The sequence below is a fragment of the Crinia signifera genome, chromosome 7, assembly GCF_055691185.1.
Source record: "Crinia signifera chromosome 7, ASM5569118v1, whole genome shotgun sequence".
NCBI classification, from domain to species: Eukaryota; Metazoa; Chordata; class Amphibia; order Anura; family Myobatrachidae; genus Crinia; species Crinia signifera.
In genome coordinates, this window is record NC_139223.1 from 55,554,062 (window position 1) to 55,582,008 (window position 27,947).

The 27,947-nt window shown below is 44.9% G+C and overlaps 1 protein-coding gene across 1 annotated transcript in view; it reads left to right on the plus strand.

Annotated features, from left to right (window-relative positions):
• ADAP1 (ArfGAP with dual PH domains 1) overlaps positions 1-27,947 on the plus strand; it is a 138,602-nt gene that overhangs the window by 24,855 nt on the left and 85,800 nt on the right. Inside the window, exons 2-3 of the mRNA XM_083153130.1 lie at positions 23,420-23,550; positions 26,937-27,028. Of these exons, the coding sequence (XP_083009256.1) occupies positions 23,420-23,550; positions 26,937-27,028 (223 nt within the window). The remainder of the gene's footprint in view (positions 1-23,419; positions 23,551-26,936; positions 27,029-27,947) is intronic.

A 27,947-nucleotide genomic window follows, 5' to 3' on the forward strand; every position in this document is an offset into this window, starting at 1 on the left:
TGGGACTTGGTAACTATCTGCTGCAGATTTTTTATATTTTATTTTTATTTTTATCCTTATTTTTATTTTTATGCAATTGCATTGAAGCGATTTTTAGAGTATATATATACTTCTTACTTTTTGCATGCATGAAAAGTTATTGTTAATGTGTTTTCTGTGAATTGTGATATATGTTTTGTGTATTTTTGAATACATTTTTTAGTGTACAGAAGGCGCCCACTGGTTATTTTCCGTGTATAGCTTCTTCTGTTGAGGGCGGCATCCCTCTACCAGAGGGCAGCATTCTGTACATCACACAGCACACTTGTCCCTAGCGCTCAAAAGAACCTACTCGATTTGCCTGCCTAATATACCTTATTTATTAAGTTCCTGGATGGCCGCGCAGTTCCCTTTTTTTCGCATGTACATAGCGCCAGAATTATCTGGCGCTGCGGGTCTCCTGCTGTGTTCGGCGCCACTTGCTGGTCTCTGGCGTCTTCAAATTAAAACTGCACATGCGCCGGGTATACAGCATCCCCTGCGAGCATTACCCGGCGCATGCGCAGTTTTAATTTGAAGACGCCGGAGACCAGCAAGCGGCGCATGCGCCGGTGGCACATCGCAAGTCAGGGAAACTGGCGCATGCACAGATGAAACAATGGGGAGAAGCGGTCATACGTTATGGGAGGATGCGTATCCCCGTCACATAGTTAATTGTATACATTCAGGAGAAGAGCGGCGCAGATAAAGATCCTTATGGGCAGATTAATAACTCTACTCCATAGATACATTTGGAGGGATGTGAGGGCTGTTTCTAGGGGATCTGATTAGATCGCATAGAAATTAAGCACGGATCGCTACGGCGGTATCGTCTGGCTAGATCTCGACTGGCTCGCATGGATACCTTAGCACACTTCACGGGTGTACAGCGATGTGTGCTGAGCGATCCGTGCTTAAGCAGGTCGCTCGCCACATGCTCCCCCATCACTGCATGTGTATGTCTCTTATGTCGCAACATGATGCAACTAGGAGACACCAGGGGACTGTGCTGATATGAGATGCAGCACTTGTATATTTGTGTGCTAAGATGCATTTTCAGGTGTAAAGACACAGACTTGCATAGTCTCATTGGACCTGGCATGCCAAGATGATATCATACATATACTGTGGCTTTCTGTAGCTATTTAAAGGTGTTGAACAGAAATGTCTGCTTTGGATTACTGGGAGCAGAATCATGGGCATATTTAACGTTGCAGTAAAGTTGATCTTTTCTGTGTAGTAATAGGTTATAAATATTTATTTTCTGTATTTATTGATAATGATGAGACCTCTGGCTCTCTTCTAATGGGTTTCATAATGAAAACACAGGATACTTAGACATTGGTAATTTGCAGCAAACTAACAAATGACCCTTCCGGCCCGATTCCTCATGTATACACATCTACTTGGCATTGACCTGGTGCTGGCCTATATCGGGTTACTTATGTTGCTCAGTACGCAGCTACTGTAACTGAATTCTGCTGCAGCCAGCAGCGTAATTAAAATAAATCCAGGCTGCTGCAAAGGCCAGAGGAAAACATTTCCTAGACAAAGATTTAATTACAAGCAAATGAGGTCCCTTTCAGATTACTGGCATGCAGCAAAGCGGTACTGAGCATGTCCACAATGGAATGAACAAAATTGCGTTCAGATCTATTTGTATAACTTTGTTTATATAACAGAACGTTACTTTGTTGCCTTATTTACCCGTTTTATACTTTAGAGCGGTGGTTCTCAACCTCAGTCCTCAGGACCCCACACATTTCACGTTTTCCAGGTCACCCGGCAGATGCATAGGTGTATTCATTACTCACTGACACATTTAAAAAGATCCTCGGATGGAGCTAATTATTTCACCTGTGATTCTGTGTGCAGACATGGAAAACGTGCACTGTTGGGGGTCCTGAGGACCGAGGTTGAGAACCACTGCTTTAGAGGGTATACAGTCGTTGGGTTGACACATATTAGGTCGACATGCATTGTGTTGACGTGGCTTATGTCGACACATACAATATGCCGTCATTGTTGGAATGTCGACGCAAGCATTAGGTCGACAATGGCTAGGTCGACAGTCAAAAGGTCGACATGGGTTTTTCTTCTTTCTTTTTTTTGTGCCGACATGTGCCGACATGCCCCACCATCCACTAGGGTGTGTAGGGAGAATATAATAGAGTGCCGAGCATAGAAAGGGGATGCGGTACACTGATATGGGGGGAAGTGAAAAACCCATGTTGACCTTTTGACTGTTGACCTAATGCTTGTGTCAACCTTCCAACCATGTCGACCTATTTCTAAGCCATGTCAACCTTAAGTTATTGACGCAATTCATGCTGACCTAATATTGGTCGCCCAATGAACTATACTCCTTAGAAATGTGTAGTGCCTTATATATAAATGCTAATATTATTACTCGCTCCAGTTGATAGGTCGACTGTGTCTAGGTTGACAGGTTGACATGTACTAGGTCACCATTGACAAAAGTTTGACATGGCAATGGTTGCCACATGAAAAGGGTGACATGCGTTTTTCATGATTTTGACTGGTTCCTACTTTACGATCCACGTGGACTACAGTTGGGAATGGTAAATATGCGAGGGGGTGCATTACACTAATTGGGGCTCCATGTCCACAGATGTCGACATATACACCCAAAAATGGTGAACAACTGATGTTGGCCTTTCCCTGTGTCCACCATTCCTAATGTTCACATTTTGTTTGTGTCAACCTTTTGACTATGTCGACCTAGTGCATGTCAAAACTTTTAATATGTCGGCCAATGTGTCTTTTCACTGTCTGCCATTATTGGTCAACCAAAAGGCATTTGATCTATATTTTAATCCACACCATATTAATACAACTGAGATACAGTTTCTATTAATTTGGAAACCAGGCCACGTGTATTATACAAAGGTCATAAATCCCACCCAGGGCTTTCATCATAAGAGCACCCGAAAAGATGAACCTGTTATAGAAACCCATACTAGTCTACTCTCCTCCTGGGAGTCCTCCTCACCCCTGAAAGCCTGGTAGGATCTCCCACATTCCAGCTCTAGGGAAGCAGGCAGGATGGGGAGATTATCACGTGAATTGTGACACAGTAGGGGCGGGGCTAAATTGCACAAACAGCATAATCCTACCGTGGACCCAGGAATCTCAGTATTTTCCTGTTTTGGGAGCAGAATGCAAGAGTCCGGCCCCAGCCATCAATCCCGGCCGATATTTCCACCAGCGGAAAGAGCAGCACTCACTTATCCTATGCTGCTGCTATCGACAGTATTGAAGTCAGTTTCCGACAAAACAGAGCCGACTTTAAAACAAGTCAGATCTGTTCTGTTTCAAAAAGCCATGGATTGTCGAATTCGCGGTCGCTTTTCAAAAATCCGCAGCCATTTTCGGTGATCCGCAGAGTTTCTGACACAGTTACAGCAGACCGGAACAAAAGTGGCCCTGGATTCGGACTGTGGCGATGTTCCGACAGTCGGAACCCCAGATTGAATACCCCCCATTGCATGAATCCTTAGGTATACGGTTGTTAAGTCGACAGCACTAAGGTTGAAATGCATTCGGTCGACCACTGAAGGTCGACATGGACTTAGGCCAACAGGTCATTAGGTGGAAACAAAAACAAAAAAAAACATTTATGGAAAAATCAAACTTGCTCTGGGGGTTCATGCAAAAAGTTTTGGTGAGCCAAATACGCCAGGAAACTGAAGTGTATTTTTCTGGGCGTATCCCGCTAATTACCGGCCATATTGAAAATACGGCCGTTAGTAAATAGTGAATAACCATTCTTTTGAATGGTGATTCCTAGTTGTATTCTATCGATGGTGTATTCATTTGTATTTGTAAACACAAATACGAATGTCCCATCAATACAAATACGAATAATTGTATTTTTGGCATAGTAAATGCCAAAAATACGAATACGCCCCAAAAAATTGTATTTTACTATGAAAATACGATTTTTTTTTACAAATGTAGCTTAATAAATTTCTGCCATACCCTCTTGAACACTGAACTCTATGGAGAGACACATAGTCAAAGATGCAGCCGCCTAACCGATAACGGGGAAACAGAAAACTGGTTTCTCCACAGATCATAGAACAGAACTGCCTTACATAAACAGTTTATATATTGGTATAGCTACAATACTTCTAAGTAGCTTTTTGAGGTACACATAGATAGAAAATAAGCTTTCAAATAATAAGTATTAGTATTAGGCACACTAATGATTACCTATAGAGAGCTTATAAATGTGTATTATTGTCCAAAACACTCTGGGGGGGGACATACTACTCATCGCATAAAGGATGTGATATATGCCACCACTTATCAGGTACAGTAATGCCGGTATGTACCTAGACTATCACAAAGTACAGTTGTCCCAATAGCAGCTGTCTTGTGTGGTAGTACCTCCGGGGTTTTGTCCTGTGGATCTTTCTACGCATTGGCACAATACCGCCTCCACCAAAGGGGAAGGAGGGTGGGGGATTCCACTAGATCCCTCTGAGTTAGGAATGCGGCATATTCGGCCATTTACCCCATAGATACTAATCACATATATACTTACATAACTGAGACGGCGATTAATAAATATCGCAGAAGACAGTTCTCCTTTGCGATGTTGGGGCTTCTGGATTTAGGACCTGGGAATCCCTCCACGCATGTTTAGAGGACCATGGGGGGGGGTACCGGGAGAGATCCAGTTAAATGCCTTCCAGAACAATTTAGACTTCTATAAGGTAATACCCCCCCCCCCCCCAAACTCGGGAATACCTCATTTAATGGAGCTTGGTACATATGGGAAATGCGGCCAAAGGCCGAAAATGCCAGGTTTTTTTTTTTTGGGGGGGGGGGGGGGGGGGGGGGATGTATTTTCCTTTTAGTTATCCTGGCCTCACTATTTCTATTGGGTAATCTGTGTAAAGAAAACCATATGTAGTTAATAGTCCTAACTTTTAACTAACACGTCATGATCTTCTGAGTCTATAAATCAAAGTGAAAATATTCATTACCGTACAGCTATAGATTAATTAACGGTCATTTATTCAATTAAGAAATAGAATTTATTACAGAATACAGGTCACTACAATACTTGAAGATATTTCACCCTTATTAATGGGGTTGTTACGCGGACTATTTACATATTTTTGTCTGCTAATGAATTTTATCTAGATAGCGGGTCGATGAGATAACATTCTAATTTATTAGCAGCAAAAGTGCAGAATATTTATAGTGCTACTTTGGCAAGTATGGATCAGGTAATTACTTCAAAACGCGAACAGGTCAGCGCCTCCTGCAGTGCCACCCCTTTTCGTGCGCAACTGCACTGCCGCTGGCATCCTAGCCGGAAAATTAATCACAATTTAGTTACCTTCATATTTTTGTGTGAATTTCTCACTTTTGACCTGGATTTCAGTTGTGGAAGTTGAAAGCATCATCATACTTGATACCAGCGCTTAACCTGATCCTGGAGAGGTGGGGGAGCTCATTACCTCTGCCACTTAATTACCTCTACCACCCTCAGAGCCAGGCCAGTGGTATGGTTTTTGGCAAATTAAATTAAATGTCTATTTTAATTGACGATCAGTCTAGTAGGCTATAACAGGACCAACGCATAAGGCGTTACAGGACCCATATCTTCACACTTATCTCTAACACACCTTCCACAGGCCAGTAAAACAGCTGACAGTTGGAATCTCCAGTTTTCACAGCAGTTAATCATATTTTATTTCCAGGGATGTCCGCCATTCTGAGAGATGTGTTGATGGAAGTGTCTTGTTCATGTTGACCATCTGACAGTGTCACAACTGCAAAAATAACCATATTTTCTTTGAATGCTAACATAGCTTTTTGGGCAATTCAATTGTGGTGCGTTGAGTACTGCAGTATTTCTACCAGCATTCACAGTGCACACTCTGCATAAGTGACTCTTAACCCTTTGAGTGCCAAGTGAATTTGTCAAAATAGGTGTGAAAATTGGCAAGCAAAATTTGTATTCATCATAATGACCTGTAATGTTTGCCTTATATTGGAAATATAATCTTATTTACACAACATTTTTTATTTTAATTTCTATAACAAATGTGAGCGACGCTGGCATTTTTAGCGGACATTTTAAACTTCTCTTACAGTCAAGTCTCGCAGCAGTGTACGGCCAGCCGATACCTGGGCGGCAGGGACGCATGCGATCCATCACATCCCGGAGGGAAGTCCGAGATCAGGTGGTCGGGCAGCCAGTAGTTCCAACCACCCACTCATGTCTGATGCACATGGGACTGCGTAACGGACCTTGAGGGGACATCAAACTGACCCGATTTGGGCCGATGTAATGGCCCGATTTGTCGGAATCAGCCCAAATTGCCCCAAATCGGTCCAGTGTATGGGGGCCTTAAGTAAGTGATTTCTTCAATTTCAAATAAGGCGATGCGGTCAATATGCCGGCGGTCGGAATCCCGGCCGCTGCAATGCTGGCACTTTGTCCCTCTATGGGTGTCCACGACACCCATAGACAGAGAATAAAATAGTGTGGCGAGCGTAGCGAGGCACCGGGCCCGCTGCGTGGCGAGCGCAGCGAGCCCGCAAGGGGGGGGGGGGCGATCCATGGCCCCCCTTGTTGGCATTGCGGTGGTCAGGATTCCGGCGTCTGTATTTCGACCGCTGGGATTCCGACCACCGGCATATCATACTGGACCCCAAACTTTGCCTATAACCTATTGACTAGACGGTATACACAGATTTTTGATAGAATTACAGATTTCATTGAGCTTAATTTTGACAGAAATCTGTTCAGATACTACGACTTTCCCATCAGGTGCAATACCATGGTGGTTCTGATACTTAAGGTCCCCATCCACTAGTGTGATATAATCTATCTTCATGCGATTGCTACGCTTTGCTGCGATGGATTGCATGAAAACTGTCACATCGCAGGTACTTTTTCTTTTGACTGCGATGCCAGACGCGCTCCCGTGTGCCTTGCATCTCAATCTCAGATCTCACTGGCTGTCATGAATGTCTATCGCAATTGAACCTTAATAGGTGCACATCGCAGTGCTTTGGGACACCTGCGATGCGATCACATGCGATTAGTCGGAGGAAAGTTAATAGCCCATCCCACCTGATGAATTGCATGTGTACTAGTTTGCAGGGGGAAAAAAGGTCTTTCTGAGATTTATCACATGAGATCACAGTAGGATAGATTGCTGCATGTGATAATCTCACCTAAAAAAAAGCACTCAAGTACCAAATTGCAATCACAAGCTCCCGGGAAGGCCAGATTGTAGGGAAATTGCATGCAACCAATTGCTGAGAGAGATTTTACTAGTGGATGGGGGCCTGTACTATACATATCTATCAGTGATGTGTGGCACGCATTCAGTGAAAATCGTTTTGCCAGAAACACTGCTGTAACTACAGACACTTTCATCTATCTGACTAAGCAGAACATAATAACGAGACGCAATTAACCCTTTCAGGGCCAATTGAATTGGTCGAAGTAGGTGTAAAAATTGGCAAGCATACATTTGTATTCATCATAATGACCTGTAGTGTTTACCTTATATAGGAAATATTATATTTTTTTTTCACAAAAAAAAAATATTTGAATTTATATAACAAATGTGAGCGACGCTGGCATTTTTAGCTGATATTTTGTGCATCTCTCACAGAGATGTTGGCACTCAAAGGGTTAACATGTGCATTACTTTTGACACTAATTATGACTTAAAGGCCCCAAAATAATACAGGTTGAGTATCCCTTATCCAAAATGCTCGGGACCAGGAGAATTTTGGATAACGGATTATTCCGTATTTCGGAATATTTTAATATTTCAATGATGTATTTTGAAGTATCTTGCATTTATGCTGTATAAACACATAATATACACACAAATATATTTTATTACCACATAAAATACACACAAATATATTTTATTTGTTCAAAAAACAAGGTTTCAAAACATGAAACAAAATTTGTGTACTATCTCAGATACTGAATTTGAATGCCAAGCAATCATTGTCTTGCACATATATAGTGCCAGTTACATATCATGTCCCCAGTGATGCTGTTACAAATGTCCCCAGTGAGTTTTTAGCAAAAATTTTTTTTTTTTTCACTTTCTGGAATGTCTGGTTTTCAGAATAATTCGGATAACGGATATTCGGATACGGGATACTCGACCTGTAATAATAATAAAATAATGTGCAATGATGAATTAAAGGGGGATACTGTCTACAGCACCAGAACATTGCATTGCCCACTGTCCGCAGTTCCTCCTCCCCTCCTTCTCTCTTCATTCGCTCTTGTACCCCCAGAAAAATACAAAGTTACAAAGTTGATGTTTGGGGAAAATGAAAAGAAACAAAACAATAATGGACAGTAGGTATTGCAGCTTCCTCATTAAATGGTTAGTCCATCTGTGACAGTATTTGTGAATTGTCCAGGCCTTAAAGAAGATGTGTTAAAAACTCAATGATGACTAAGCATTGACTGATAAACTAAGACAGTCCCTTGTATTTTAAAACCTTCTGGAAATCAAGATAACTACAGCTACACCTGATATTATGGTTAGAAACATTTGTTTAGCTTTTCATTACCATCTTTGCCTCTGGTTTTGAATATTAAAAATTATCTTAACACTCTTAATATTCTAAAGAACTGAGATTGCAAGTTCTCTGGCCCAGAAGTGAATATTTATTGTACATAGAAGACCCTTCATGATGAAAAATCAAGACATCCATGACACCTGAAGCTTGTTTAAACAATAAAATCCAGTACTTGTGTACTTTCACGGTGGCAGTTACGTCGTCAGCGTAGCGTTCCTGTCAGAATCAGCGTAGTGTTCCCGCGGCCAGCGTAGTTAGCGTAGACAGTCAGAAGTAGCATAGTGTTCCCGCAGCCGCTTAAGCGTCCCTGTCAGATCCAGCGTTATCTGTATACATTATAAGCTACGTTATCAGCGTAGGCTGCCGCCGTAAAACTACACTAGTAACTACCGTACTGTTGCCGGGAACTGCATCTCTGTCCCCGGTGTCCCTGGCAAGCCTACTCATTGCCTATATTACACCGCCGGCGCCAGCATGATCCCCTCTCTTTGGCGGAGAGGAGATCATGTCTGTTTGACACGCAAGAGTATCTCAGACGCTCCAGCAATGAGACGCTCCTGCGTCTGACTATCTATTACGGCAGGGTACAGCAACCCTGCGTACAGGGTTAGGGGGTTCTGTATCGCCATTTCAAACCCACACTATCCACTGCAGCCCGAAGCGTGGCGAGCGCAGCGAGCCCTGCGAGGGGACGCGTTACGCTTCCTACCGTCCTTTTCATACCCCCACTGTCCACGTTGGCATGGTGTTGATTTTATATAGTGTGGCGAGCGCAGTGAGCCACCAAGCCCGAAGTGTGGTGAGCGCAGCGAGCCCCGTGAGGGGACGCTGATTACCTAACATGTAGCCCGTGTCCCCTCGCGGGACTCGCTGCGCTCGCCACGCTTCGTGAAACTACACAAGTAAGGCAGCCGTCGGGCTACGCTGATAAAGTAGCTTAGGCTGCCGCCGTGAAACTACAGTACACAAGTAAGGCAGCCGTTGGACTACGCTGATAACGTAGCTTAGGCTGCCGCCGTGAAACTACAGTACACAAGTAAGGCAGCCGTTGGGCTACGCTAATAGCGTAGCTTCAAACGTAGTGTAAGCTGCCGCCGTGAAACTACACAAATACCTAAAATCCTATTAAGGACTTTTATAAAGTAAATTTGAGGGGTTATTTACTTAATTTGCTTCGAAAGTTTCACTTGATGCCAACAGATGGCAGTGTTGGAAGTGTTTCGGTGACACACAGAAACTAGAACTGCCTGTCGGAGCAGGTACACTCTCCCTCCGTCCTGTTCGTTTGATTGACGCTAGACCACGCCCCAATGCGTTTCATCACTGCGGACTTCGCCAGAGGGCCCTCTGACGAAGTCCACAGTGACGAAACGCATTGAGGCATGGCCTAGCGTCAATCAAACAAACAGGACGGACGGAGAGTGTACCTGCTCCGACAGGCAGTGGGATACTGCGTTCTTATGCTGATATATATATATATATGTCTAGTGTCCGTGTGTATGGACCTTTAGGGTTAAAAGTCTTTGAAACAAACTTGCCTACTTTTGAAAACTAGTTTCAGGGAGATTTCAAGTCCTAGCAGAATGTTGAGGTTTGTGGGGGAGCAGGAGGCCCATTCAAAAGTTGGGAGCCGGGTAGGCAAGCCTGGTTTGAAAGCATCAGCCCAGACCTGGGATTTCTTAGGAAGTGGGGAGAACCCAAATAAAGGAGTCCTCCCTCCCAGAGAATTCCTTAGGCCTGGGATGAAGTCAGGGGCTATGGTTTGCAGTCCTGGTTGTGGTGGGGTGTAGAATATTATTATTATATTACTATTATATTTATAGTATATATTATCATAGTATTAAAAGCAGAATAGGATTGTTCTTTACAGTGGAATTACAGGTCCAGGCAAACCTGCCCTGGCATGCTGGCACTTGTAGAACCACAAGTCCAGGGATACCCAGGTAGTAATTGACTGCTGTCATCATACCAAGAAATACAAGACTCACACAACAAATAACTCTATTAGCCGCTCACACTCACTGGAGTTTAATCCTCTCTGCGTTTGATTTGTGTAAGGTAAAATGAGCCCTGAATTGTATAGCACTCATACTTCCCTGACTCTGTAAACCATTGCACAGTCTGATCTACAATTACATGTCCATGCAATCCTTGGTGGACTTCTGTCTAAACTAAAGTCTACATTAGAGCACTGCTGCAATGGAATTAGCATTACAAGAGACGTGTGGAACTATTACTGGAACACACTTCCTGTGGGACTCAATAGTATTGTCATCCTCACTGACAAGGACTCATCAGGCATAACAGAGCTTTTTGCCGCAGTCGTCTGCATCTTGTAGGCTGCTGACAGTGTGGGGAATGCTTCAGTGCTTCACTGTTGCTTGTGTAAAAGCCTTTGGGGCCTTGTCTTGTACAGGGTCACAGGAATAATTCAACCTTTCTGCAACAGAGAATGCTGCAAGAGAATAAAATGTTTACTTCAACTCACCTTCTACCCACATCAAACCCCCCTCCATACCCAAACCCCAATCACCTCAGAGTTAACCATTTCAATCTACAGAGCACAGACGAATGACTGATACTGATTTAGAAACATTTAATTGATATATTGTATACCGCATAGTCATACTTACCTTTTGGCCAGGGGCTGGCTGGCAACTTTTAGTCTGGGGGGCAAGTCCAGAGCACCAGCCCATAAGTAACAGCACATACTTATTATTATACTTTATTTATATGGCGCCTCAAGGGATCCTCAGCGGGCCTGCGGACCGGAGGTATGCTGGATCTGGATGACAGGATGTGACAAAGGATAATGCCACCCTTTAAAGATTAAAAAAAAAGTGGAAATGACTGCGGCGATGGCAAGCAATGCAGACAGCAGCGGTTTCAGGCGGGATGCAGTTAAAATCCCGGCGGTCGGGATCCCGGCGTTCAGAATCCTGACGCCGGAATCCCGACCGCCGAAATGCCGACACATTCTCCCTCCTGGGGTGTCCACGACACCCCTGGAGGGAGAATAAATTAGTGTGCCGAGCGCAGCGAGGCACCGGGCCCGCTGCGTGGCGAGCGCAGCGAGCCCGCAAGGGGGGGCGATCCACGTCCCCCCCTTGTCGGCATTTCGGCTGTCGGGATTCCGGCGTCGGGATTCTGAACGCCGGGATCCCGACCGCCGGGATTCAATACTGAATCCGTTTCAGGCCCCATGATCTCCTTGGGCTGCACCGGCAATGGTTTCGTCCCTGCCCTGTTATATATTTATTTGATTTTTGTGCCCCATTATATTTTTTTATTTATTTTTTTACCTGTTATATATTTTTATTTATTTATGAGCCCCCTGAAATTTTTAGCTTATTTTTGCGACCCACCCCCTATGTTTAATATGATTCTGCGGCCCCCAGCCCAGCCACCATTATATAAGGATATAAAATATCAGTCAGCGCCCCCCCTTATTTTACCTGGCGGCTGCCGGATGGGTGTTTGTGTTGCTCCTCTGCTCCTCCTCATGCTCAGCCTTGGAGCAGACAGGAATAACTTCCTGTCTGCCCCCGAGTATCAGAGCAGCAACAGGCAGCCTTGCGATTGGCTTCCTGTTGCTATGGCTACCGGAGGATACCAGTCCCCGGGCAGAATGGATGAAGATGCAGCACGTCTGCATCCATTCCATGTCCGACCGCACACGCTGCCTGGCCCGGCCGCTCGCATAGCCCCTGCCTCTCGCATAGCCTTTTGCTGAATAATATTGGCAATAGAGCAGCATGGGGGCACATGGCACTCTGCCCCCCGGCCCAGCCCGCCACAGCACCGGGATCCTAATTGATATCTAGATTCAAGCGTTGGTATCAGCATCCCAACATCAGTTAGGATACTGGTTCTGGAATCAAGACTGCTGGGATGCTGAAATGCATCCACAATTCATGTGCTGTCATGGAAAGGGGGTTATGTTTAGGTGGTGGGGAACGGGGCACTAGCAAGGAGGGTTAGGGTCTGTGGTGGGGGAGGGTTATGGATATGCAACTGGAAAGGAGTGTGGAGGGGGGAGGGACAGGGTGAGGGTAAGTATACTTACCTGACCACTATCAGGTTTCCCTGCGTTATGTTGGTGTCTGTATTCTGACTGCCAGTCATTTGTTTGTATCTCTGCAGCAAACCTCCCAGTACACACTCCTTAACACCCCCCCCCCCCCCCAGTACACTTATGTCACTATGGTATGCAGTCATTAGGTCAACATTCTAAAGGTTGACCACTATTGGTGGACAGGCAGATGGACGACCCATAAAGACGGACGACATGCCTTAGGTTGACATGTTGCAAAGGTCGAAACAGAGAAAGGCTCACCTAATAATCCACAACATCACTATGTGCATGCGCAGAAGAACTCCTGGGTCCGAACACACTGAGGCATGTAAAGGGACACAGTACACTAATATGGTCCATGTCAACCTTGTTGCACGCCGCCGTCTAGGACCCCCGGCACCCGGACGGTCGGCGGATGTCAGGCAGCTCGGGAGGGCTGGGGGCGTTGCCGGGCAACGTCCCGAACCTCGCTCTGAGGTCGGGTGTTGGGACATTGCTCAGCAACGTCCCCGCACTTCCGCCCAGTGGCTCCCTGTACGCGCGCCTGACGTCACGCAGGCGGCGCGAGTTTCAAATAAGAAGCCGGCGTCTGCTGGGCACAGACGCCGGTTATAGCTTCTGCCAGCGATAGCTTCCTGCAAGCCATCCCGGTCCCTGCTTGAGTGTCTGTGCCCAGTCCCCGGACTTATCCTGTCCCAGTCTGGCATCCGTGTCTGGCTTTTGGTTTGTGTGCCATCACACAGTTCTCAGTTCTGGTGCCCGGTCCAGTCTCACGGGTAATTCCCACCACGGTTCATGTAAGTGCTCCTGTGGAGCCTGGTTATTTTCCATTTTTGTTCTTTTAGAGAGCTGCCAAGCTCTTTTAGTTATTGGGCCGTTCAGCCTGTTGTTTAGTTTGTTTGGGGTTTAGCACTACGCCCCACCGTGGGCCCAGCCCATTTCCTCCCTCTGATAGTTACCAGTTATCTATCTTCATTTCCTTGTGCTTGCCCTTTCTATGCATTTAATAGACAGGGCCTTCCCCATTCAGTTCTGTTTTTTTGTTTTGGGGACTCGCTGTGTTATACCCTTGGTTTGGAGATTCCCCGTTTCTGTCTCTGGTGCTTGCGACTGGGTCGCATTCCCGTCTTTTGGCCAGGTGCATTTTTCAGTTAGGCCCGTTAGTTAGTACCTTCCTCTTGAGGGCGGCATGTGACGTCAGCCGCCCTGCTGACGCAGCCGGGAGCGCCCGACACTTCCTCCTAGAGCGCCCACTGCGGCCAAAAGCCCCGGCGCTGTCAGTGACAGCAGTGCCACCGGAGGCAGAGGGAGCGCTGCGGCGCCTAACAGTAGGTAGTCATTGTCATGTACAAAGTCCATTACCTGGTGCATGGCATGATTAATATAAACTAGTGACTTGTGACCACTGAAATTGTGGACTGCATTTTATATATACTATGCATTTAATATTATGTATTCCATATATTCCCAGCAAAAAGAATATATAAAGAAAAAGAAAAGCATTTTTTTCCCTAATGATTGAGTTTACATCCTGTCCAATCTTTGTATTAAACAATTCATTCAATGTTGCCGAATGGCCCATTTCCTGCTTTGCACAGCAGAGGGTCTCTCCAGTGGGGAACTCGTGTATTTGTCAGTGCCAAAGTACTCTGTACTGTACTATATAGCCACCAGCTCCTATTGTTTAGTGTTACTACATCAATAGATATTGTCAAAGCGTTTCCTGAATTGTCACCTTCAACTGTGAATGTTTCAACATGTATTAATACTTTCCTGTCTGTGTTTTTATAGCTTTTCTGTAGGGCATGCGAATGAAATATTGATACAAAATGTGATAAAACTCAACACTGTTAGCCTACACATGAACGGTGTTACTCATTATGATGTAGAAGAAAATATGTGCTGTATTCTATTTGAAATTATTGATAAAAAAAAAAAAAAAAAAAAAACACCTATAGGGCATTGTCAGAGAACATCTTTATATACAAGAGGGTCATGGAACAGTTAATCATTTGGAGCGATGCCGTGTACCAGGGGCTGAATTTCATCATAGGTTATTTAAATATTTCATGTACATGCCTTAAGGTCCATACACACTGGGCGATTATACCCAGCGTATATGGATAACAATGATGGGGAAATCACTGGACTGAAAAACGCTCAGTGCAGACACACTGAGAGGTTTTTTGCCCTTCCCAGCTATTTTCCCCGGGGTGGACGACTTTCCATAGCAGGACACTATAGGAAGCCGTCCACTCCCTTGTTCATTTGCTGGTAATGCCAGCACATATGGGGTGTTCGGCAGCGATGATGCAGGAGCGCACATCACCGCTGCCCAGTACACAGCTTTTATGCTGAAAGCAGCTCAAACAAGAAAACTGCGCGGTTTTCACGTGTAAGTCCCCCAGTGTGTACGGGGCTTTCCACAAAACTGTAGCTGAGGTAAGTTGCTACAGATTAAAGAGCTATTAGTTTTACGCTCACAAATCATTCTTTACTCTTGACATGCTTTAACAAGATTAGATTATTCAATGCTCTTGGGGTCAAGTGTGATGTGTCCGCGCTGCACCTATTTCTATGCCAAAGGTCGTTCATTTAATATATTACAATGTTTTTTTGCACTTAATGGGTGCTGCATCAAGGCAGGATCCAACTCCAGTCACACAAAAACTAAGGGGTTGGATTTTAGGAAGGCTGACTTTGCAAAAATGGGGAGATGTTTAAGCGATTCATTAGCGGATTGAAGGAACTTGAAAGGAGTGCAGGAGAGGTGGAAACAATTCAAAAGTGCAATACTAGAGGCAACAGACCTTTGTATCAAAAGGGTTAAGAAAAGCACTAGGAAAAGGAAGCCAGTGTGGTCAACAAAAAAAGATGGCCTTTAGGACATACCAGCAGACTCAAAATAATAACGGCAAAGAAGTGTATCTTGCCAGACGCAAGGAGGCTAAGAAAGTGATCAGGCGTGCCAAGGCACAAGCTGAGGAGAAAATGGCTCAGTCAGTAGATAAAGGAAACAAAACTTTTTTAAGTATATAAGTATATAAGTGAAAGGAGAAAATCAAATTGAGGAATAATAAGACTTCGGACAGACACTGAGAATTTGGGAGACAAGGCAATTGCAGATTATTTAAATAACAAGGACATTCATAAAAATAAGGTAGATGGAAGTACATTTACTAAGGAGAAAGTCCTAACAGAACTCTCAAGACTGAAAGTGGATAAATCAATGGGGCCAGACAGAATGTATCCAAGGATACTTAAGGAACTAAAAGATGTGCTGGTAGCGCCATTAACAGATTTATTTAACCAGTCACTAGATACAGGTGCAGTTCCAGAGGACTGGAAAAGTGCGAATGTAGTTCCACTGCACAAAAGCGGAAGCAATGAAGAAGCAAGTAACTACAGATCAGTGAGCCTTACATCAGTAGTAGGGAAATTAATTGAAACACTATTAAAAGAAAGAATAGTGGAATATCTTAAATGAAACAACTTACAGGATCCAAAACAGCATGGTTTTACTGCAGGGAGATCATGCCAAACAAATCTTATTGACTTTTTTGACTCCGTGACCAAAATACTAGATTAAGGGGGGGGGGGGGCTGTAGATGTGGCATATCTAGACTTTAGTAAGGCATTTGACCCACATGGCAGACTGCTAAATAAACTTGAAAGTGTAGGATTGGATTATAAAACAATTCAATGGATAATAACCTGGTTGCAGGATAGGAAAAGGACAGTTGTAGTAAATGGAGTGCATTCTATGGAGGGACATGTTACCAGTGGAGTACGCCAGGGATCTGTACTTGGACCAGTGCTTTTTAATATCTTTGTTAGTGACATTTGTTAGTGACATTGCAAATGGTATTGAAGGGAAAGTATGCCTTTTTGCAGATGACACAAAGATATGCAACAGAGTAGACACACCAGGAGGGGTAAATCAAATAACTGATGATCTAAGTAAACTTGAGAATTGGTCAAGAGCATGGCAACTACAGTTTAATGCAAAAAAATGCCAAATTATGCACTTGGGACTCAAAAACCCAAAAGCTCAATATAGTATCAAGGATACTATAAATGGAAACTACTGAGGAGGAAAGGGATCTAGGAGTCAAGTGACTTAAAGGCAGGAAAGCAATGTAGCAAAGCATTGAGGAAGGCTGGTCAGATGCTTGGTTGCATAGGGAGAGGAATCAGTAGCAGGAAAAAAAGAAGTAATAATGCCACTTTATAGGTCATTGGTATGGCCTCATCTGGAATACTGTGTCCAGTTCTGGAGACCATATCTTCAGAAGGCTATAAATACATGAGAGACTGTACAAAGAAGGGCAACTAAAATGATGCATGGCCTACATCACAAAACTTACCTGGAAAGACTAAAAGATCTTAACATGTATAGTTTGGAGCAGAGAAGGGAAAGGGGGGACATGATAGAAATATTCAAATGTATCAATGATTTTAACATAGTACAGGAGGGACATTTTCTTCAAAGGAAAATAAGTAATAGAACACGAGGACATGCACTGAAACTGGAGGGAGGTAGGTTCAGGGGAAATGTTAGAAAAAATTACTTAACAGAACGGGTAGTGGATAAGTGGAATATCCTCCCATCAGAGGTGGTAGAGGCTAAGACAGTAGAACAATTTAAACATGCTTGGGAAAGGCATATGAATATCCTTACAAAGAAATAAGGATAAAAAAGGGTTGAGATTACCTGATGGACAAAAAAGGGGCAGACTAGATGGGCCAAATGGTTCTTATCTGCCGTCAAATTCTATGTTTGTATGTGCAGATGAGATGATGGTATAGCAATATTACTACCTGTTGGCTAGACTGCGAACATATGCAGCCTAGGGAACAGGTCTGAATCATCCCATTAAGGGTTTTTCTTTTTAATAAAAGTCCCTCTATAATGCATATACAATATTTTAGTCTACAGATGAAAGAAGCTAAAAATAAAATACACAAATAAAAATCATAAATTTCATAATCTCTACCTATCCCGTTGCTACATACACACTTCTCCTTCATCTGTGTCAACCCCTCCGCTCTTAAAAACTGGGTACCTTTTAGAAGACCCCGCAAATTATTTGATGTCCTCAATGATTTCTCTTGAACTGCCTGTTCTCACTGATAAACGATATAGTGCATACACATCCAACAATTTTACAAACGATATCCAGGAGTTAAGCTGGCATTGATGATATAGATCAAGGTTGTACTACATGTACAGATGACATAATGTTGTCACGGAAGGTGATGTATGTGATTCTACCTTGGGTTTGAGATAAAAAATGTGGGTACTTGTGTAGTTTCACGGCGCCAGCATGGCTGAGTCCCCTTGCGGGGCTCGGTGGCTCACTACGCTCGCCACGCTATTTAAAATCAACTCCATGCCAACATTGATAGTGGAGGTATGAACTATCCATGTTGGCATGGAGTTAAGTTACTTTTTTGGACATATTTCGTGGCGAGCGTACACCCGGAAGTAGCACGGCGCCATGCTGGCGCCGTGAAACTACACAAGTACCGAAATGTCCTGTGACCTAGGCACTTATTCTGGTTGACACGCAAACCTGCAAAATTTGCGGCTTTGCATGTCATCTATGTTCCAGCCAATCGTCACTTCTCTGGTGTCTTAGATCTGCGAGCTCCGTGTATGGGAAGCGGGCTGGCCACCCCTGGCACCTGCATGAACGGTCCATTTACATTGGTCCAGCATTTTCTTGGGGATGCCCATTAAACACTGGGCGTTCCCATGGGCGCAGCCCCTCGCCACTGCCTCATTCCTTTCGCCTGCACTGCTAGGTGCCAACGGGCTGGCAAATAAGCAATTTGCTGCGTCCGCTCACACAAAGTGACTGCACATGCACAGAAGACTTTATGCACATGCACAGTTTCCTTCCATCGCTCCCAGTGAATGCGCAGGGGAGCGAATGGATAAGAATACCTCCACTTCAAACAAGTAATCTGGCTGGGCAGATGTACTGTCATCGCATACACAAGAAAATGGGGAAGTTGACACAACCTCTCAGCAGGGGCACATACGTTGAGATTTTAGTAGGAGATTTTGACTAGAACGTCAAAATCTCTTAGAAGGTTAGTCAAAATCTCCCAGCTTTTCTCCTGCTTAGTCAATATTGTCTAGCATAGTTTGCTTAGCATAGATTTACCATGCAGGCAAGGCAATTTTGACTAGATTATAGACTATCATTACAATGACAAATTTACTTAGTCAAAATTGGCTATTGACCCCTACAAGGAAGTATAGACGTAGCTGAATCCAGACAGCAGATTGTGTCCTCCTACTGGAAGTTCCCACCGTTTACCAGGTATGGTGACCAGCAATATGAAACAATAAACCTATTTCGAAGATGTTGGAGATAAGCAGAATGAGTCTACCGGAAAGTTCACCAAAACAAATCCGAGATATGCCTACTCGAGAAAAAAAAAAAGGAAATGTTTCCTTGGCAGTGCCTTCAGAATGTCTACTGGGCTCAACAAATAAGCCTCCTTGGTAGCTTCAGCGTGTCCACTTGACAATAGCTGAGGTATGCCTATACGGCAAAACTAAAAAATGCCTCCTTGACAATGTCTTTGGAATGCCCACTTGGCAATAATGGAAATATTCCTGCTTGGCAAAATGGAATCTGGAGTACTAACTTGAAAGGGACCGCCAGAGCAATTATACAGACTGCTGCTGGACGTAGAGGATTTCCTAGCTGCCGAACAAGCTCCGGGAGAATGATGCAATGGAACTGGTGGAAGAAGGCAACTTAGTAGCTGCAGCAGTTTGATGAAGAGCACTTGGACTCACAGAGGACCACACAATGAGCACCGGAAGTACGCTGTACAAGATGTTGTCCCTGTGAGGGGGATGTCCTGACGCAGAGATTTAAGCCCTGGAGGCAGCTGTCATTGGTTGGAAATAACCCACAAGATTATAAAGAAGCCCGCCCAAAGAGTGACCTGCCAAGCAAGAAGGCAACGTGCATCCTCGGCTGCTGAAGGAACACCACCAGACCCCATATAGAATGAACTGCTGCCTATGGCTACCACCTGCCGTACCTCACCACATGAACGTCGATAAGACATAGAGAATGGCGCATCCAGACGGGAGAGTACCCATGCCTGTGATTCTTGCCAGGCCATGACAAGCGGGTTGCTAATGACCTATGGGAGCGAGTCGATATAGTTTGTACACACCAGACGATATGCACAAAAATATCATTAACGATATCGTTATCATGCGTATCTTCTAATGTGTATCCATCTTTAGAATATTTTCCAATCAATATTCCCAAAAATTTTATATGTTCTGTTGCAGCAATACTTCTATACCATGGTTTTTTGTTTTGCTGAATTGTTTATGTACTTTGTTAGGTGCTGTGGAACCCTTATGGCACCATATCAATAAATAATTATAATATTAACCCTTTGGCACCTGCAGTTGATCCAGTTACTGACTGGGGTATATACAGCTCCCAGTGCTGGTCTGCATTAATCACACTTAACCCTTTGATACTGTGCTGGAGGAATAAATACTCCACTTGTAATACCGGTTGGCTGGGGTGCTGAAACCATCGCTCAGTGTCCATTAGTGCAGCCTCATTTAGGTCTCCTCCCGCATTACATTACACGTGTGTAGTAAGTGACCTGGTTCCTTTATTGAGCAACACAGGATGTTATTTGAAGACTCATTATTCGAGGGGGTTGCTGAGCATGTCGCTGTTATTCAGTTTGACTACTTGATTTTTTTTTTTCAAGCAAATGATGGTTTCACAAGAGTAATTTCTCCCAAACACATTAACAACTGAAGTGCTGCTCTCATGAAGGTAAGCAAATAGTCTGAGGGCTCTCAACATCATTGTTTCACCTTTATTTCTCCAGTACTATTGACTTTTATGTCCGCAGGACAATTTCACGATTTTACTGGAGATGAATCACCGAATTTTATAACCTTAATGTGTGAGGATCCATCATCCCTCCCGCTGGATAGAGTTATGCTCTTGACATTACACATTGATTATGGACGATCCCAGCCCATTGATCTTCCTGTGATCTGGCAGATGATGCTGGGACTTTTCTGCGAGTTGTGTATTTCAAAGTATTTGCAACTTGTAACTCCTGCAATACGCGCCTTTGTCAGATGGAGGGTCTATAGCAGTGGGGGGGACCTTGGCACTCCAGCTGTTGTAGAACTACACATCCCAGCATGCCGTGCAACAGTTTTAGCATGGCCAAAAAGCAAAAATGTAGCACAGCATGCTGGGATGTTTAGTTCAACAACAGCTTAAGTGCAAAGGTTCTACAGCAGTGGTTTCCTCGGCCCTCAAGTACCCTCAACAGTTCATGTTTTCCAGATCTCCACACAGAATCACAGGTGAAATAATTAGCTCCACCTGTGGATCTTTTAATATGTCAGTGATTAATGAGTGCACATGTGCACCTGCCTGGTGACCTGGAAAATGTGCACTGGTGAAATACTTGAGGACCACGGTTGGGAACCACTGGTCTATAGAAATGTCAGAATATGTGGGCGCTCTATTATGTGCATAGATTAGATAACACAGTTACATACAATAATAGATATACAATGATCAATGCTAGGGTTGCAAGATGAACTAAAAATACAACTTACAGTATATTCCTATATTCCCTGCTCAGACCCGGGATTTTATCTTCTGTTTTTCGGTTTTTGATCAATATCCACTTTTACACTACTCCATAGACCAGGGAAATTCCCGAGTTTGCCCCATTCGGACATCCTGTAAGCTGGTTTTTCCATTTTTTTAAGGCAGTGTTATAAAATTTCTGAAGCAGTTGGATAACAGCTCCGGTACTCGCTCCCCACCGAGCTTGAAGAGTAGCGAGCCTGGCGAGGGGACGCGGATTACTGCGCTCTCCGCACTATATAAAATGATTATGAACAGGTCAAAAATCGGTTCGGATCGCATCGATATATCGGCCGATATCGCATCGGATATATCGGCCGATATCGCATCTGAAAATACAAAAGTACCACAGCTCCTCGCACTGATCTGGAGGAATGCATCATGCATCCAACCATGCAAAACAACTTTCCAGGAATGAAGAATCTGAGGCAAAGCCATTCACTACACATGCGCAACACATTATTCCACTGCGATCAGATACAACGCCGCTACAGCAAAAGTCTCCTTTTCATTTGGGCACACCTTATATATCTATCCAGCTGGTGTATTTATGAGGTTGATGGACCAGTGGAGAAGTATAAAAGTACAGGTAGAAGCTGATTGCTTACTATGGGGGTCATTCTGGTTGACTCACTAAGCAGCGGTAGTTCACTGCTTAGTGAGCCTTTAAACGTCGCCCGCCACTGCGGAAATGCCCGCTGCCCAGTGAATATACCCGCCGCATTATGAATAGACGTTTTGCATAAACATCCATTTTCAGGGTAGCGTGCGGGCCCGAAATCATTCTCTGGTCGCCCACCGTCAAATGATTTCAATAGTGCTCGCAAATCTCTGCTGACTTAGGCTTGCGGCATCCTGCTCCAAGAACTGGGTGTGCGGCATGTTGCCGCCTGCTTTTGCATGGGTGCACCCAGCCTGTCTCCTTCACCCCCCCCCCCCAAGTGCGAGTGCCACAGAGACTATGCAAGTTTGCAAAGGCACCCGCACAGAAGCCCTGCGCCCCCTCACGCGTGAGACCATTCAGACTAGAATCAGGGCCCATGGGCAACTTCTCCACGGCCCCCCTCTCCTTTGTGTGTTTTTCTCCATCTCAGTTGTTCTACCATCAGCCCTAATTACCCACTTTCCTGTTTTCCCATCACATAAGTGAATCAGGCAGGTGAGCACAGTGTCCTCATTTTAATTTATTTTTCATCAATATTAAAATGACATTAGTGTTAATTGGCTTTCAGACATTGGCGGTCAGGGATTTCTCATTGGATATTTTGCATGGACCAAGGAATCAATTCATTAAAGGGTGGAACTCACTTATTGGTCTTTTTCTCACTTCAAAGTTTTTTCGATGACAAGGGTGTGGGGGGGCGTTTGGTGTACTCGCAAGGCTGCGAAATTAGCACTAAGTACTGCCGAGGAGTTGAAGGGAAAGTTGGACACAATCATGATTGTAAGCAGGTCTTTCTGATGTATGGCCAACTTTACCGTAAATTGTATCAAATCTAACTGGACAATAGTATAACTTATTTTGCAGTAACTATGGAATAGATGATTGTTGCTCTTGTTTTGTTTTAGCCAGGAAACCATGTATTTGACCACAGTAACTTTTATCAACTGTGATTTCTGTTCAGGAATAGATTATACCCCTTTTACACTGCTGTTTTGGCCAGGTTATTGCCGGGTTAACCATGGTCGTGTCTCAATGTAAAAAGGACCCGGGTCCAGTGACCCCAGAATCCAACCTGGGTAGCAAGCAGTGTTCGTTTTGGGAAGGCCCGGGGTCTATGAAATATTTTGTCTTTCACATGTGAAAAAATAAACTCACTGTATAAACGGAAGCAATGTGTTATAACGAATATTAAAATGTTTTTGTCTGATATGTATGAAATACTCTCATGAGGAAATCCATTTATCACTGTAATTCGTACAAAGTATTGCCTTCAGAGGTTCTGATATTGTATAGTAAAATGCTGTTGTACCATGTGCATGAGTCATGAGTTTGTGAGAGCCACCTGTGATGTAATATGCCTCTTTGGCTTCTGTCTTACAGATCCCGACTGGGCCTCATACACTCTTGGGGTGTTCATTTGCCTGAACTGTTCTGGAATTCATCGCAACATCCCTCAAATCAGCCGAGTCAAATCTGTCCGCTTAGACCCCTGGGATGACATACAAGTTACGGTATGCAAATATTTTGGGGACAAATAGATAAGCCAGGCATGAGATTTATGTGGACTACGGGCCTAATGCAGGTTGAGTTGTACTTTAGCAAATATTCGCAAAACTACATCTCCTGGCTGCAGCAGGCGGTAAGGTCACCTTTTCAGTGGTGCAAACAGGTCAGCAGGGGCTAGGGTAAAATTGAGGGGCATGGCCATCATGCGGGGGCGGGGCCTCCAGGAGGGGGCATGCTCCCATGAACAAATATAAATGAGAGAGAGGGGACAGCCTGCAGCTGTTTTTCTCCCCAGCTCAGCACATAGCACTGAGCAGAGAGGCTGCAGCCTGTCATCTCTGCTCGGCTCCCTGTAACGGTGGAGGGAGGAGCAGACCCGGGTAACAAGTACCCCCCCAGCCCCCTCTCAACGCCACTGCACCCTGTATGCGAGTTGTGATCTGTGACTCACAGGCTTTGTAGCTTCCTGCAACTGCATATACACATTAGCAGCATCTATAGAATGTAAGCTCTCACGAGCAGGGCCCTCTTCCATCATGTGCTATTCCTTCTCTTACTTAAACCATTCGTGACGGCACCAAATCCTGCAGTTTTCTGCCACGCTGATACTTATGCCAATGTCCTCTGCTGATGCAGCTATGGTTATGTGCCCTGTACTTGTCCTCTATTGCATTTATGCACTCTGTAATTGGGCACCGCAAATCGCTTGTGGCGCCATATTAATAAAGAATGATAATAATAATCGATGCCGATCCAAACCCTAAATGCGGTCCTGACCTCCCACAAAACAGGCTGTCAATCATTTGTTATCAAATTCTCATTGCGAGCGTAATCGCAAATCAGTCGGTGCCCATTGCGGCAGTGGTGCTTGGCAGTTTACGGTAATCGCTCGATTGCCGAAACGTGCATAATGTACAACTATTTATCAGGCCCATAGTTATACTAGCTCAGACTGTGAAAGCGGTCTAGCATGTATCCAGTCAGTTCTTGGTACTGTATATTTTACACTGTGTTGTCTAATGATCACATCTACAATGTCCAAAAGCCTTTGTAAAATCGAAACTTTTGATGCATTTCTTGGAAAATGGTTACAAGGCAAAGCTGACACCGCTGCCTGCTTGTGCAATGGGTGAGGGAGAACGTTCTCCCCTCGGCTGTGTGATTATTCTTCAGACGTTGCAGGAAGAGTCTATTCACATAATGATGCCGAACGTTTGCAGATCTCTAGCCCTCAGTTGAACCAAGAAAAATCCATTCTGTGGCTACTTTCTTCTAGATGATTCTAAACAATCTTCTGTGTTTCAGAATGCGGAGTGATGAGTGTACATAGTGTCAGGGCTGTTTGTACATCTCAGATGCAAGTCACAAAAACAAAAATATGGACACGCAGAAAATTCTGCTGCTGTCTTATAGCCATCTGTGTGCCATTTATTTACGCATAGTAAAGTTCAGTACCAAACAATTTATTTATTTTACTTATTAGTAGGATTTACTGATACACTGCACATGCGTACAGCCCGTGTTATGCATGCGCGACGTCTGCAAGTGAAGAAATCTTGCTACTTTTTGCCGCCTGCAAGCTGGTTGACAGGAAGTAGGCACCTGGGAATGTTCACCTGCCATTTAATGGGAGTGCTAAGAGAAATGTTAGGCGTGCCTTGGAAAACGCAGACGTGCCCATGCATTTTATGGGAGAGTGTGTGACGCCAGCTCCAGGCAGTATATGCTGGTTTCCATCACAGCCGCAGTGTAAGTCTCCAGCTACTCCTAGCTTGCGATGACTGGTGCCCAGTGGAAAAATCATGAGATGGCGAGCATGTGGTGAAGGAGTTTGGACATTTTTGCTTTAGAATCTACCTGGTCACTGGATGCTGCTAATTTGGTCAGCAGTGATCAGGTCTGAATACACCCTATGCCTTGGAAAGCGAGGCACAGAGAAAAGGTGGTCGGAGATAACGTGGTCGCCAATCAGCTCCTAATTGCCATGTTACAAGTAGTGTTTGAAAATTGTCAGGAGCTTCACTGGCTGGTACAATGGGGGTAAATCAGACCAGGCTGTGGATTCACATGGCGGACAATTACTTATAGACTGCACATGCGTATGGCCCGTAGTACACATGCATAAGGCCATCCTGCTATTAAAGGCTGCGGTTTTTGTTGGCCGTTCATAGGGTGATTGATAGGAGGTAGGCACCTCTATGGTGTCTCTGATCTGCGAAACGCCCTGTGTGGGAAGCAGGCGGGCAGCTGACATCCGCTGACGTCAGCTGCCTGCCCCCCGCACCCACGTCATCGCCGGATTTCCCTGGAAACGCCCAGCGTTTCTGCTAGGTGCGTGCGGGATGGCGATTATGTTAAACATCGGTCCTCTGTGCGACTGAGCCATTTAGAATAACCCCTATAGGCCATGATTTTTCTAACACTCCACAGACAAACACAGTAAAAGTAGCAATGCTTAGCCTTGTATTTGGCAGACAGGTGTCCCTATGTCCTCCTTATGGGGTATATTCAATCATTGTCGAAACTGCCGTCTTGCCGAAAAGACAGCAGGTTTCGACATGAATACATCGGAAGGGGTTCCAATCTATTCAATCTTAGTTTTTTTTTGTTTTTTGATGTTGAACATGCCGAAACGCAGGTGGATTGACGGAAGAGCTGCTAATTCACCTGCTTTTGATGGAAACACAGCCAAAACTGCTGTGTTTCCGTCATTCTCAATTCGGCATAACAAGATGCCTTATTGAGGCAGGGAAGACAGCGCAGGGTGAGCAGCAGCAGCTTACACAGCGCCGTCCTCCTGTCCGTTGCAGCCCGCACCCTCCCGTACATATCCGCCACCGAGCTGGGTGAGAGCAGCTCACCCGGCTCCATCCAGGCTCCCTCTCCGGTTCTTGCCGTCTCCCGCCGCCCCCCGCCATCTCCCGCTGCTGCGCTCACCTGGTCCGAGCGCCGGCTGGGTGAGTGTTAATCATCGGCCAAATCCGACATCCGGATTTGTCCGATGAATTGAATAATGGATGCCGGATCCATTCCGGCAAAATGGATCCAGCATCAATTGAATATTGCCCTATGCGAGGCATAATAAACACAGAGGAAGTTGGTCAAAATAAAGTAGTGAAAAAATGCTATTTTGGAAATGATGTGGAACGTTTGTAGAAGATGGCGAGTATTGTTGAAGAGCAGGATATTGTGCAGGATTAAGGCGGATTAGGATTGTCAAAAATAAAAACAAAATCAGCTACAGGTGTCAGATAAAGAGAGCAGAGATCAGTCACCGCCCGAGGCCTCCCCGAGCCAGCAGACAATGTGCACCGTTCATATAGTGCTGACTGAGGTTTTGTTATCCCAAAATGCAAGGCTACAGAACCAAACCTGTTCCTTCTTTTTGCAGTACATGTCCGGCCTGGGAAACAAAGTAGCAGAAACAAAATTTGAATCAAAAGTGCCAGCATTTTATTATAAGCCTACAGCAACCGATTGCCAGTAAGTAATAGACTTTTGTTTGTATCTTGTCTGTAGTATTAAATATTAAAACCAATTATATGTTGTTTGTGTTCTGTAAAAAAGCAAAACAGGAATACACAAACCAAGTTGTCACAATTGTAATAAACTACAGAAAATTTGAATTACAAATGTATTTCCATCTCCGGATTATTGGAAAGGTATGGCCACACCAATGGGACCTCCATACAGTACAACAGATCTGTATAGATGTCGGACCTCTAGCTGTGGAAGACCATTGCATTAATAGAGATTACACAGAGGGCCTGATTCATAGATGAAACCAGGAGAGGGGCTGAATAATTATCAGAAATCTGTGCATGTGCAGAACGGGCCTTGCGATGATGCCCGTATTCCCCTCTGCCGCTGCCTGATTGACAAGCAGTGGCATTGAGGAGGGGTAATAAGATGCTCTATCCAGGGCCGGTGCAAGCCCCCCGCCCGCCCCAGGCAAAACCCGCACGCCCGCCCGGAGGGGGGGGCAGGATGCGGACAATACTTACTGCGGCACGGAGGGGGGTGGGGGTTGCGGCCGATACTACTACTGCTGCGGCGGGAGAGGCGGCGGGAGAGGGGGTGGGCGGGCGGGCGCAGCGCTGTACCTGCTGCGATGTACAGCTCCTGGGTGCTGCGACTGCTCTCCGGTCTCTGTCCTTGTTGAAATCCCCGGGAGCGGGCGGCGCGCGGGGGGCAGCGTTGATTGACGCCGGGCAGGAATGATGCTTTCTGGTACCTCGGCGGCTCGGTACCGCCCTCCAGTGGCCGGCGCTCTAGGCAAATGCCTAGTCCTGCCTAGTGTTGGCGCCGGCCCTGGCTCTATCGGAAGCAGGTCTGATTCCTTACTGTCCCACCCGGTTACTGCGATCTGTAGATAAAGGACTTTTAGCAGTACCTGGGATAT